Raw genomic sequence first — 13,641 nt, 5'->3', positions numbered from 1 at the left:
CCCGCCCCGCACCGCGCCACCCGCGCGCAGCCCCTGCAGTCCTGCGGGTTCCTGCACCGCCTGGACCGCGTCACGCAGGACGTGCTGGACGCCGTCGTGGCCGCCCAGAGGAGCGGGGCTCAGCCCGGGGAGCTGGTCCGAGTGCCCGGCGTGGCCGAAGGGCTGGTGCTGAGCAGGCCCGTCAGCCTGGCCGAGCTGAGCCGGCTGCGGAGGCAGTTCATCAGCTACACCAAGATGCAGCCCAGCGACGAGAACTTGCCCCAGCTGGCCAGCCTGTGCCTGCAGTACCTGAGCCGCAGCATCCAGTGAGCCCGGCCGCCTGAGCCGCGCTCTGCTCCCCAAGGGCTGGGAGCAGGAAGAACGTGCCTTCCAGCCACAAAGCCCCAGAGCCCGCGTCCCACCTGCCGCGAATCAGATGCAGTAGGAGCAGCTCTGGGAAGATGGATGCTACGTCCCTGCAGCCGCTGAGCAAGCTACATTGCTGAGAGGATCTGTAGGGGTGCTGCTCAGCTCCCACATCCTCCTCGCTTGCATCTTTCAAACGGGAGAGCTACTTTTGCATCCCCAAGCAAGTGGAGTCTCCTGTGGAGACCTAGACCCCAGTCATCAGCTGGTGTCTGGACATGAAAGCCCATGTTTTCCCCTTCACACTGGGATGTGTATATCTTGAATAAGAAGATTGTTTTTCCCAAACTGCCTCCCGATAATGTCAAACTGCAGGAGAGACTTCAGTTCTGGAACTGGAACAGCTTATATTTTTTAGGGTGTGACTCTTTCAGAATATCCCACTGAACCTGAGAGGTGGATATGCAAACAGGGCAACAGAAAGGGGCTTAGCTTAGCAAACTCACCTCTTTGTTTCAGGTTTAGCAGTAAAATTTGTGCCTTAAATGGAATGAAGTCTTAATTTACTGCAGGAGTAATTTTTTTGAAACAATGCTGTGTCTTTTCTCTGCAAGGTCCTCATTTTAAAAACACTAGTTGTTCAAGTGCTCTTGTAGGACAGTGAGCTAAAATGGCAATGTCTGTTCTGGGTGAAACTCCCATGGGTCTGTATGTGCTGTGACGGGTAACTCAGTTTTGTGCTTCTTTTCAACTAATTTCAGTCTTTACTATACCACATATTAGCTTATATGAACTTTTCACTTTCTGGTGGATGCTTTGTCCCTCATTTCAATAAATTGTGGCTTTTGGTTTTAATTATATGTGTAGTGCTACATGGGAGGGAATAGTGAAGTGGAGCCTGAAATGACTACAACAATGTTTTGATGTAAATAAGTGTATATTCTCAGACAAATAGAACACAGCTGAGAAAATACATACAGTATCTCTAAAACTTCTGTGAGTTCACGCTTGCTAAGAGTTGGTATTTCAAGACAGCATGCACTTCCATTTAAAATCTGCTTTGAAAATCTGTCTTAACTTAAAAAAAAAAGAAAAGTATGTTGCACTGCTGATTACCAGATAATTGAACTCTTCTGACAGGAAGCACTGATCCATGATGATAGGAACAATCTGTATTTTCCAGACTTAAATGAGCCTTTCAAGAAAGAGGCAAAATCATGTTGCAGGGTATGGAAACAATGGGGAAAGAAGTGCTTTTTCATCATCAGGACACTGCTGCAATACCAGCTTTACTAGGGAAATATACTGCAAACGAAGCCCTGTGTAAAGAATTGGTTAGTAATAAATGGCAGACTTCTGTTTGAACTACTCTAAATGTTAATTGCTTCCTCTCCACCCATTCCTGGTTCTGAAGGCCATAACTGAATGCTGCTAAGTAGAGATTTTCTTTCATATCTATCTACAGCTAAAAGAAAACCTGTACTTCATTTTGGCAAGTAGTTAATTTGGTTGCCATCATGCACAAAGGTGTTTGTAATTTCTCTGTGAGAAGATCTTCATTTTAAGCCCCAAAATGGAAACAGCTTAAATTTTGCTTGGCAAATCCTTGAAGAATTATCCATGTAGTATGTTTTCTGTGTGTCTGCCCGTATTCTTTCTTTCACCTAGTTTTGGGGTTTTCTTACTGTTCTGGAAGCTGTATCATTATTACCAGCTTCCCTTGGATACTCTTCCACAACCTAAGGGGTTTATTAGGATGAAATACCCAATTCTTGTTCTTAGTCTTTCTTGGCTGATTGCCTTAGTCAGCTTTGACCATTTCAACTGTTGGTGGAAACAGTGAAGGTGTTAGTAAGGACTTGTGCACACACAAACTGTGTAGGTAAGTGTTGTACTACCTGGATGGATTTGACAACAACAAAAGTCACCTGTAGCTGTATCACTTTTTTGTTGGAAAGGTAAAATTGCTGCAAAATGGTCAGGGTCAGTGAGCTGGAGGATTAATTGGATCACCACTAAAATCAGGGAATAAGGGAAATTCATTGTGTTTCTAAGGCCTCTTGTCTAATCATGTAATGTAGCCTGAATATGTTATAAAGGATCTTAGCAAAATGAAGCTTGGTAAGCTTGACTTTGTCAGAAGGTACAATACTAAAGGGACTTCTGAAGAACAGGGATAAAGCATATCTCAGGGTGATGGAAACTTAAGCTGTGTAGTAAGGGTCAGGTGAGTTATCTGGGAAGAGAGAGAGTAATAAAGAATAACTTTGATCCTTTCACACTGCACTTGAATCTGCTGCAGTTCCCCACAGGCCTCCCCTCTCCTCTCAGTCCTAGCACTTGCTACATTGGTCACAGGTTTGTTTCAGCATGGAACATGTAAGAAGCAAGCCTGGCAGCCAGAGGGTTTGCTGAGTTACTCTGTTGGATTCCTACTTCACATAGGGCCTTGGTCACAGGTGGTGACTGAAACATACGGACCGTAGTTGGGAGAGGGATGAATGTACAGCTGTCATCCCATGATTTGCCGTCAGCAGCCAGGAAAATCCATCCTGGGATCTCTCAACTGGTGTCACTAAGCACTTTTGGTTAAAAAAAATTGCATCACCAGTTGTGTATCTGAGCTAACCTTCCAAAGAGGAAGTCTCCTCCTCTATATGAGCAGTTCTTCACTGGTATTTACAATAAATTATTATTATTACATGTTTAAAGATTGGGAAAACTTTTTGCAAGACAAACTTAGAATGCAGCAGAGACTCTTTATGTCTCTCTTATTTTTTTTGTTATATTTAGCCTTTGTAGAAGTTTTGACTGTTAAAATGTACATCTAATAGAATTTGGTTTGGAGGCTCAACTGTAAACTTGCTTTGACTATTTTGTTTCGTCCTTTTTCAGTGGTTTGCCTCTTATGGTTATCATCCACAAGTCCTGGTGTGGAGCTTGCAAAGGTAAGTGTATTTAATACTAGAGCTTGCTGAACTTTCTAATGAACTTTTGTATACAAATCGTGTAATAATGAGAAAAATGAAATCTATATTTAAAATTCACTGCACCACTTTATCTGTTAGCACTGCCAGAAGGCAGCCATGTCAAAGTGCCAGTAAACTAGCAGCTGTAATACTGCCCTTCTGTAGTGTCTGCAATTTCTCCTGCACTTGGCTTTAAAAAAATGAAACAGAATGAATGATCTTCAAGAATGAATTGTAAATTGCCTTACTTAGAGCTGGTGATTCTTCCAAAGTGAGGCTTTGTCTCTTTCAGTATTCCAAAGAAACAAGCTGGACATTAAGGCTAAGCTGAAAGGATGAGGCAGTTGAGTGAGAACTGGTGGTTTATATAAAACCTTTTGCTTCTGTGCCATTGGTTCAGATATGACCATGTATGTCTGTTGGTCAGGCTTGGTCTTCTGGCTTCTCAGCAGGGATTGCTTCAGTTCCCTGCTGTTCTGAGCCTGGCTTGGGTGGTTTGACACATACATTCCATTTACTCACTACTTGTTTGATTTTGATGCTGACCTGAAAACCTGACATCTTTTCTACTGACTTGACTCATCTTTTTTCTGTTTTTTTTCTTTTTTCCATTTAATTAGCTCTAAAGCCAAAATTTGCTGAATCCAAGGAGATCTCTGAACTTGCCCATAATTTTGTCATGGTCAACCTTGAGGTAGGCTGCCCTCTCATTTGTATCCATGTGACTGCCTAGGAATTAATCATTTGGAATCCTGCTTAACTGGTTGCATCCTGCTTTGTGTGCATCCTAAATCGTGCATGCCTGAATAGGTATTCAGGATTGATTGATATAACTGATTGTTTTAAAAAGAACTTTCTCCAGTCTGGTTATTTTAATTGTGTTTATAAACCTGACTCTGCCATTGTCTCTTTAACAGTTTGTACCTTGTGTCATTCTGCTGCTGCAATAAAGGAATTTTTATTCTCTCATGACATGACAAACATTCCTACAGCAAAGTGGAGCATTTAATGCAAATTCGCAGGAGAGAAAAAAGTACTGTTACTTTCACAAACGATACTTGTTTAGGTGAAAACAACTTTCTTCCCTTTGAGAGTGGGAGATACTGCAGTTACCTAGTGTCTGTTCAAGATGTAAATTGCTCAGGGGAAATGGAATCTGGAGGTAATAGAATGAGTTCTTCTTTAGAATGAGTTCTGTTTTGTTAGATACCTTGCTAATATATTCCCTCTCTTTTGTCTTGCTTTGGTAGGATGATGAAGAGCCAAAGGATGAAGCCTTTAGTCCTGATGGAGGCTACATTCCCAGAATCCTTTTCATGGGTGAGGCATCCTCAGCTGTTGTATCCGCTCACAGGACTGTGCTCTTACTGTTACCACCTAAATTTCCTGTTTGATTTCTTGTTTCATAGATCCCAGTGGAAAAGTCCACCCGGAAATCATAAATGAGAAAGGAAACCCAAGCTACAAGTATTTCTATACCAACGCTGATCAAGGTATGTGCAAAGTAGTTTGAAGTGCGTTTATAGTGAGATGGAACTCTGGTGTGTCCTGACTGAAGGATACACCTTCACTTTTGAGTGGAGAGAAATGATACTTTACAGCCTAACTGGGAGCTGTTAGATACAACAAGGGTGAGTGGTTTTCTTGAGGAACTACGTTCAGAATCATGATTTGCCTCAGTACCTACCAGTTTGAGCATGGGAAATCATGCAGTTTGCATGATCCAGCTACAAATAGTTGGGAAAAGAACACAGCAGTGGTTGTTTTTTTTCCCACAGGTTAATTTGTAGAGCTGCATTCTGCAACTGTGTTATTTTAAGACACATTCATTACTGGGACACCTTAATGTTTTCATCTTGAGATTAATGGTTGCTGTCTTCAATCTTTTAGTTGTCCAAGGGATGAAGGAGGCCCAGGAGAAGCTAACGGGTGATGCTTTCAAACGAAAACACCTGGGAGATGAACTATAATGAATACACAGAATGATCCTTTTCCATCACTTCAAAACTCTCAAAGGAAATTATTATAAAGACAAAGAATGTAGGTGCACTGGAGGGACTTAATTCTCCTGTCAATAATGTTAGGTTAAACCCTGTTTGGAGTTCACACATATGCATCAATTACTGTGTTATCTCCTTCTCTGCTTGGCTGTTTGTAATATAAAGGTTATTTGCAACTAGGTAGTATGCAAACACATCTGTGTATTGGAGCAGCCACTAATGTTTGGTGTTAAAAGGGAGGTGTGTACAGCAAAATTTAATTTGAGGACAAACAGTGTGATCAGAATAACTAGAATTGGGCAACATTTTGATGCTTTACCAGAGTTGGATCCCTCTTGTCCCACTGGCATTGTGTGATCCCATGGTTTATACTGGGGATTCCTATGAATGGGGCATGTTATTGGGCCAGGTTTCTAGACATCCTAAATCATGAATTCTGCCACTAAGCCAAGTAGAAAATATATATCATGAATGTCCAAGTAGCATGTGAAATTATTAGCTCTGCAAACATATTTTTGTGTAGAACTGTGTGTGTTTCATCTTTATTTGCCTTTGGGCAGAAAGTTCATTTTTTCCTCGTGCACTCACCTTTTGATTGTTTCATCAAGTGAGGGTGGGTTATGTTGAAGCTTTACAGGGGTTCCTCTTTTATTCTTTGAATGTTTTTTGGCAGATGCCTTGCCATCACATTGTACTGTATTTTTGTACCAGGGTGAAAAATTAAACCTTTTTAAACTTAAGCATGCAGACAGTGTTTTGTGGTGAAGGGCGTACGTTTCCATTCCTAAGGGTGGGGGAATATGTTTTTATTTATGTTGCAGTGGTTATTAATGTTGAATGCCACAGCTGAGGGAGGTTTCTCCTTTTTATAATTATAAAAATGTGGTTTTTTCCATGTCATTACAATTCAGCTGTTCTTATAATATCTATCCTGTTGAGGGCAGGGTAACACCTAGTGTTTATCTACTGCAAATTAAAAGAAAAATTGAGAGGGGAAAAAAAAATCACCTGTCAACCTGCTGGTAACACTTTTCCTCATGGAGTCCAGGATGCTGTTGGATTTTTTTGCCAGAAGGGCACATTGCTGGCTCAGGATCAAATTGTTACCCACCTGGACTCCCAACATCCCCCTATGCAAAGCTCCCTGCCTGTAGTGGTGCACAGGTTATTCCTCCTCAGGTAAAGGATTTTGCATTTCCCTGTGTTAAACTTCCTGACAATCCTCTCTGCCCATTTCTCCAGCCTGTTGAGGTCCTTCTGAATGGTATTAGAACCATGTACTTATCAACTGTTCTCCCCAGTTTTGTATCTTCTGCCTGTCTGTAGAGAGTGGGCTCTCTCCATTCATCCAGGTTGTTAATTGACTGTTTAAAGTATCAACCCCAGGGCTACTCCAGCAGTTCTGACAGGTTTCCATCTTTTCTGTCCTCCTCACTACCTTTTTATTTATGTGGTACTTCATCAGTTTGTCTATGAGGATACCATGGGAGACAGTGACAAAAGCTTTACAAAAGCCAAAAAAAGCCTACAGTTCTCCCCTCATCCACCAAGCTAGTCATCTAAAGGAAAAAATCCTTTAGTGCAAAAGGCACTTGTTACAACTTCACATAACAAATAGATCATTTTCTACAGATAAGTTTTTAAGAGCTGTTTAAGGACATTCGTTGGGGAAAATTGTTGTGTACAGTAAACCCAACTTGTCTACTGAGTCCATTCTTACTGTTCATTAGTGTAATTAATGTTACTTTCCCAACCAGTCTGCTTTCAAGGGATATTAGACACCAAAATTCAATTGAGCACTAGAAGACAAGGACTCAGTGGAAATAATGGGATTATTGCACATTACAATTAGCCTGTTGAGCTACTAAAAGTTACTTGCAGGTTTTAGCCTCTGCATTTCTTGCAAATTGTCAAATAAATTAACCATAATATTGAACTTGACAACTTTTCTCAAGCAGTACCAGCCTTCAAAGTAATTCTTTGTAATTCCTGAAAAGGATTTGTATTTTTCAAAATTGTCTTTTGTTCCCCAGCTGTATCAGTTGACCTAATTAAAAAATAGGTCCTGTCTGATGCTCCTTATTTCACTTGCAGCCTTAGATGGATGTGACTAAAAATATAATGGATACTTTTATTTTACTTGCCACTAGGGGGAGGACTCAGCTTGTTCATCTGGGATATGATTCAACAAATAATAATTAAAAAAACCCAACAATCTCAGATGCAAAACAGCAGGGTGCACCTCTGCCATTTTCCAGGCTCGTTTTTGCAGCACCTCTGCCCTTGTCTTATGTCTGCAGTGAAATTACAGCCCGTGAGATGTATGCCATTAGTCCCAAAGCCTTGCTTCACAAAATGCTCTGATGTCAGAAGCAACATGGCCTGAAAGTAATTTTTTAAAAGTTCTGCATCTACAGAGATCTCCTTTCAGTGACAGGTGGAGAAAATGTGCTTCAGTCTTTACATTTAAGACAATTTTGATTCAAAATTACTCTCCTTCACCTCTTTTCCAAGGCATTTCTCCTTCAGCACTTTCTGCCTTCCAGATTTGCTACTTCTGAAGGAAAAAAAGTATTCCATCATCGTTTTTCCTTTGTTATTTGGATATTCCCTTTCTCTAACCTTCCTACCCTCTGTATGTTCAGACTTGGTGAGCTGGTGCATCTTCCTCACCCATCCTTCTGGTTGCTCTTTTCTAGTCCCTGCTTGTGTCCTCTGCAGCAAGGTGGAGGCTGCCCCAGTCTGGCATCAGCTGGGCTCTCAGCATAGTAGGGTGTATGTGCTGCCACAGCTTGATGGCAGCTAGTCAACAAGTGTAAAAGCTGTTTCACATCTCTGGGTTGCAGGATAAACTTGCCTGTTGTCTGTTACTTAGGTGTTCTCTTTCTACATGTTAATTTTAGACCTGGATGTTTTAGTTGACATTCTTTACACCCTTCTGCTTTTTAATCTAGATCAGGTCTTAAAGCTGGTTGGTATTTTCTTCAGTGCAGAGGGATACATCCTGAACCTTCCCATCCAACAGCTCTTTTTTGTCTCTTGTGTCACTTTATGCACACAAGCAGCTTCACAGGGTTTAGAGGAGCTGCTTACTGGTCAGTGTTTCTTGTCGTTGCATTTACAGTTAATTATACACTGTAGACACTCAACAGTGCACAGTAACCAAGGCCTCAGATGAGTTTGCCCCCATCAGCTTTGTTTCCTGTGCCCTTCATGTGCATATTACTTGCAATAAACCTGCACACTTACACAACTTCTTCAGATACATACTAGAAATCCCCTTGGATTCTCAGCTTCTACTCCTTTTATGGTGATAACACAACCCAAAGACACTTCAAAATTCTTACTATAGACGCAAGGAACAGCCAGGCCAAATCAATCTCATGTCAGCAGACATGCTGACAGCTCCCTTTCTCCCAGAAGCAACCCACCAAGGAAAAAAAGCCCAAAGTTAATTCAAGAGTGACTAGATTGCAGCTTAGCCATCTTGCTGCCTGGGAGCAGAGGTTGCTTTGTGCACCTGGGGCTGAACAGGCTTTAAGGAATTGTCAGCTGGAGGCTCAGAAAAACCTTTCTATTGCCATGCTCAGCAGCAGGGAATAAAAGGGCAACAACCAAGACTCCCAGCACAGCCAGAGTGTCCTGTCTGTCATCCTGGCATTCTGAGTTCAGGAGTCATCTACTTCAAATGCACTTTTGTCCCCATGGCTGTTTGTCTGCCATCATATCTGGCCTGGATCAAACTGCTAATGAACTTCATTCATTGTTCTCACTTTCAGCTTGTGTAATGACTTGCTATGAAGTGAGATATTATTAAACAGAGATGAATGCAAGGTCATAATCCTTGGAGGTGATTAAACTTTTCCTAACTTTCGGCAAGAGGAGAGGCATTTGCATTATGCTGTTTTATTTATTTGCAGCTAACCCAGTATTATGCTTAGTTGAGTTTGTCCAACCAGGAAAACCACTCCAGGGCTAATCCTTGACAACCGTGGATTAAAATACGTGGATAAAAACTTGAGACCTGAGGCTGGAGATTCAGAAAGCCATAAAGGGGGAATTACAATGAGCAGAACTCTATCCAGAGAGCGGGATAAAAAGGGGAGCTTCATTGAAAGTTCATGCTCATGTCAAAGAAAGCAAAGCCCAAGGGTGAAGTTTATCTAAAAGGTTGCATCTCACTTCCAGACAGCTGTGTAAATTGTCTGTGGAGCTAACTGGACAGGGGAGCTTGGTGTCCAGAGTGAACCAGGAAAAAAACGAGGAAGGTCTGTGAAAATGGTAAAAGTCACCTTGCCTCAAAACTATTTGGCATATTTAACTCATTCCCCCTTTCTTCCTCCAAGAAACAAGTGCTGATTTGTTGAGCAGCTTAGGCAAATAATCTCAGTTTGCTTTTCCTTTCAAAGTTTGTCTAGCAGGAGGAGTGGCTGCCCACAATTCCCAGGCCTGCCATTGTCCCAGGAGCACCACCCCTGCACCAGGTGGTGATTCACTCCTGCAGGGCCAGCCTGGTGCCACCACGTCAGCATGTCCCCAGGAGGAGGAATCTCCACTGACAGCTGCCAGACAGTTCCTGTGTGGCCTGTCACAGGTAGTGGGGACAGGATCCAAGAGTTGCATGACCCTCTCCAGGGTGGGATGAATGTCATGGCACAATTTTGTAGCGTCTCAATCTGTGGTACTCTCCTTCCATTAGGGACCAAGCAAAAAAAACACAACAAAAAAGAGAGAACCCCCAAACTTCTCTGTTCATAACTATGCTGGAAGGAGGGACTGGCTGACCTGTGCTTCCAGCATTCCAGGTTCTGGCTCAGAACAGCAAGAGAGGCTGTCACACAGCGCCCTGTGCAGGTGTTCGTCCCAGGACGGGGCAGAGCAGGCAAGGTGTGGGGAGCAGGCAGGTACATCCCAGGCATGCAGCACCGAGGGGGTGGGTGCTGTAAAAGCAGGTGAGCATTTCTGGGCTGCTCCAGCAAAGGTGTCTCCTCCATTTCCCGCATCCTTGCCCTGATGTGGGGTATAAAGGGAAGACAGCTTCCTAGAATTTCCCATTTCCTGAAAGTGCATGATCCCATTGCTGCTACTCCAAGCAAGGGAGCCAAGGCCCACAGGAGCTGTGGGAGGAGCTGGACAGGGCTGGAGGGGCAGGGCCATCTGGACTGAATCTGGCAAAGGCTGCAAGCAACAGGTTGCTGCTTAGAGATTGTTGGTGTATACTTATTTTTGGACCATTTTGTACATGCACAGCATGGCGTAGGTAGACGTGCTGCAGAAATACTAATTGCTAAGAACTGCAGATGTTCTCCCTGCTTTCTGAGTGTGCTTCAGGACACAACAAAACATGCTGTGCATGAAAGAAGCTGCACGGGCAACGTGGTCAATTTTGAATGTCAATTTATGGTGCTCTTTCTAATGTTATGAACAATTTTCAAGCTCCCATTTGTAATGATTTTGGTGCATTAGCCCTGTTAAAGAGAAGGAAATTCACACACATCTGGAGGACACAGCATGGGACATACATGCTGTTTGTTTCACACTGAAGTGAAGAAACACCTGGGTGAGTGCTACCTATTAAAATAAGGAGGGTTTTGTTTTCTCCTTGTGGTTGGCATGTTTTCACCTAACTTCCCTGGACAATGGCTGGTAAAGAGCTGAAACTGCTGCTCTGTGTGCAAACTATATGTCTTTGGGATATAATGGTATGTGTGTATGCCCAGTGCTTATAACTAGCTTAGACAACGAATCTTTTACACTCAGAGTGATTAGTATTATTACTACTTACAGTATTGCACATAGCAGACCATCATCCCTGATTTAAGTACTTTGGTGTTGCTCTTACTTCAGTAGTAAGTAAATCAATAAATAAAATAACTGTTTTTAGAAGTGAGGGAACGGAAAAGGTTGAAATTGTTTCCTTAGATCAATTGCACTGTGTGAGGATGCAGTTACTTGTATTAGAAATGTTGGGAGAGTAGTAGAGTGTGCATATTGTGCTTGATAAATGTGCTCGCATGACTGCTGTGAGAGAGTGAGATAGATCCACATGTCAGTAAACAAGATAAAGCATAACATCTGCTCTTCCCTTCCACCTCCGTGGGCCTGTGGGAGTTCTCTCCTGTTCCCTCATTTGTCCATCTATAAATCTAAAATAATACAGACCTCCCTGACTGGAAGTTATATAAGCAACTCATGACAGTGCAACATTAAATCCTGGCAGGGAAGTGCACTAGGAGTGCCAGCAATATTCACTCTATAAATTATAGAAATGTGGTGAAACAAAATGATGGACAGAAAGAATCACTGCAGATTCCCCTGTCTCCTTGTTACCTGGTTGCATCCCTTCTCTTGGTTACCCCTGACTAAGGAAGGGCTTTTGTAATGCTCTGGTACAGCTGGATAAACATTGGCATTTCAGGGATGGCATGAAATCTGGAAATGTCTTTGGAATTCAGGCTAAACAGTGGCTCTGCTCAGTGGCTCTGCTCTTGTGGCTGCAATAATGGGTTGTTAAGTCAGGTAATCACTAAGCAGATGCCAAGTGAGCCTAAGTCACGTTGTGTTCTTTGCATGAAAGGTTGTGAGCATCTGCCCATGACCACTTGCCTTCTGTGTTGGGGCTTCATAGGCCTGTTGGCTCACAATGCTTTTCTAGAGGGAGCATCAGTCAGCAGGCAGAGGGAAAAGCTTTATCACCATCACCACAGACACCATGTTGGGTAGAGTGGAAGTCAAGTTTTGGAAAAGGTAGATGTCATGTTTCCCAGAGCAGTGAGAGGAGATAAAAGGAGCTGAAAAGACATTTGTAGGTGTCAAGTCTGTTAGGTTGTCTGAATTGACTCGATTATTTTGGAGGTCCTTTCCAACCACGACAATTCTGTGATTCTGTAATGAGTCTAGGGTTTTGTTAAACTATCGACTATCTCAAGTTGCCTGTACAAGCTGATACTTTGTGTAAGGCTTCACTCAAAGCCTGGCTTGAAAGCAATAATTTTAGTTGGGGTCTTGATGGCAAATAAACATTGTCATTCTGGGTGAGGTTAGAAAATAACTCCAATGCTGAGTAGAATTGTCCCCTGGGCCATGGGGCAGGTAGCTCTGGCTTGAATAAAGTGGAGAAACTGTCTAGCATCTCTGATCTGTAGTGAGAAGAGGTGTTCCTCAGAGTTTCTCTGCATCTCTCCTGTGATTGTTCCTAAAATGCACACCTTGCCTGTATGTTAGTTATACAGCACTACTGCACCCTCTGGCTTTCTACGTTCTCACAATACTGTTGGGGAAAATGTAGCAATAAAGCAATTTACAGACTCCTTTAAAGTGGCTGAACTGTTATAAGCTTGTCCAAAGGCTGCTTGATCTATAAGATGGTCCAAAGACGGTTACTGAAGATCACGAGATGTGCAAAAAGCTTTTACAAGTAGACAAAGCAATTTTTGTCCTGCCTGAGTCCAAGTGCTGAGTCCAAGTGCTGCACATCAAACACAACGGCACAGCATGAGGAGACTGGGTGGGGAGGGAATGGTGCTGTGAGGGATGTGGCAGGGTGCAGACCCACCTGCACCCCCCAGTTTTAGGGCTCTGCGTTCAGAAGTGGTCCCTGGAGGGTGCTTAGCTGGTTACCAAGAGAAGACAAGAACCTTGCAACTCCAATATCCTTAGGTGGCTCCTGCTCCAGCTTCCCCTCGCAAGGAGCTGGTTTCTCCTGAGGCTAAGAACCTTGTCTTTCTGCTTAGGCACTTGCTTAAAGCCTTGCAGTGGGAAAATGTGCTGCCATCTTTGCTGGCTGTTTGGGAAGCACTTCATCCATTGTGTCAGAGACACATTTTAAACGCCCACGACTTTGCCCACTTTCTTTAGTGGTTCAATCTGAAAGCTCTTTCGGTTTCCCAGCCAGTGACAGGCCACAATTAGGTCTCTGATTTTGACCTTGGGGTCTGTTTATAGGGTTTTAAAGCCAAGAGAGTCTGCTGCAACGTCTTTACCAGATACCTCACCGGCAAGCAACGCGAGAGAGATTGCAGCCACTGCCTCATTTTTATATTTTTTGCCTTCTTACCAGCAGACAGGTAGTTCCTGATGCCACCGCCGCCATCACTAGGCTTCAGAGTTAACAGTTGTACTGAAGTAAATTCCAAGCCGTGTAGAGAGTGCAACAAGAATAGCAAGTTAGGGACGCGCCTGGAACGTCGTTCCCTGCCACCGCGGCTCCGGGAACGCCTGAGGTGATCCACATCCCCGGGAGCGGGGCGCGGGGCGCGGGGTGCGGGCGGAGACCGCGCTCCCGGACGGATCCCGCGGCGGGCTGGGGCCGCCTGGAGCCCGCGCAG

General features: G+C 43.4%; 2 protein-coding genes across 2 annotated transcripts in view; both read left to right on the top strand.

Moving 5' to 3' along the window:
• Positions 1–6,050, top strand: part of TXNDC12 (thioredoxin domain containing 12 (endoplasmic reticulum)) — a 9,047-nt gene extending 2,997 nt beyond the window's left edge. Inside the window, exons 3-7 of the mRNA XM_010004036.1 lie at positions 3,241–3,293; positions 3,935–4,008; positions 4,565–4,634; positions 4,724–4,807; positions 5,205–6,050. Coding sequence (XP_010002338.1) covers positions 3,241–3,293; positions 3,935–4,008; positions 4,565–4,634; positions 4,724–4,807; positions 5,205–5,284 — 361 coding nt within the window. The 3' untranslated portion in view covers positions 5,285–6,050. The remainder of the gene's footprint in view (positions 1–3,240; positions 3,294–3,934; positions 4,009–4,564; positions 4,635–4,723; positions 4,808–5,204) is intronic.
• Positions 7–309, top strand: KTI12 (KTI12 homolog, chromatin associated (S. cerevisiae); the record flags this gene model as incomplete). The annotated part of the gene is made up of 1 exon (XM_010004019.1): positions 7–309. A coding segment is annotated over one exon (303 nt), but the record flags the coding sequence as incomplete, so codon positions are not given.
• Positions 6,051–13,641: the final 7,591 nt, after the last annotated feature.

Source organism: Chaetura pelagica, unplaced genomic scaffold (genome assembly GCF_000747805.2).
Source record: "Chaetura pelagica isolate M959 unplaced genomic scaffold, ChaPel_1.0 scaffold18, whole genome shotgun sequence".
Classification (NCBI taxonomy): Eukaryota; Metazoa; Chordata; class Aves; order Apodiformes; family Apodidae; genus Chaetura; species Chaetura pelagica.
The sequence above is the reverse complement of the archived record's forward strand: the minus strand, read 5'-3'. Positions and strand labels throughout refer to the sequence as shown.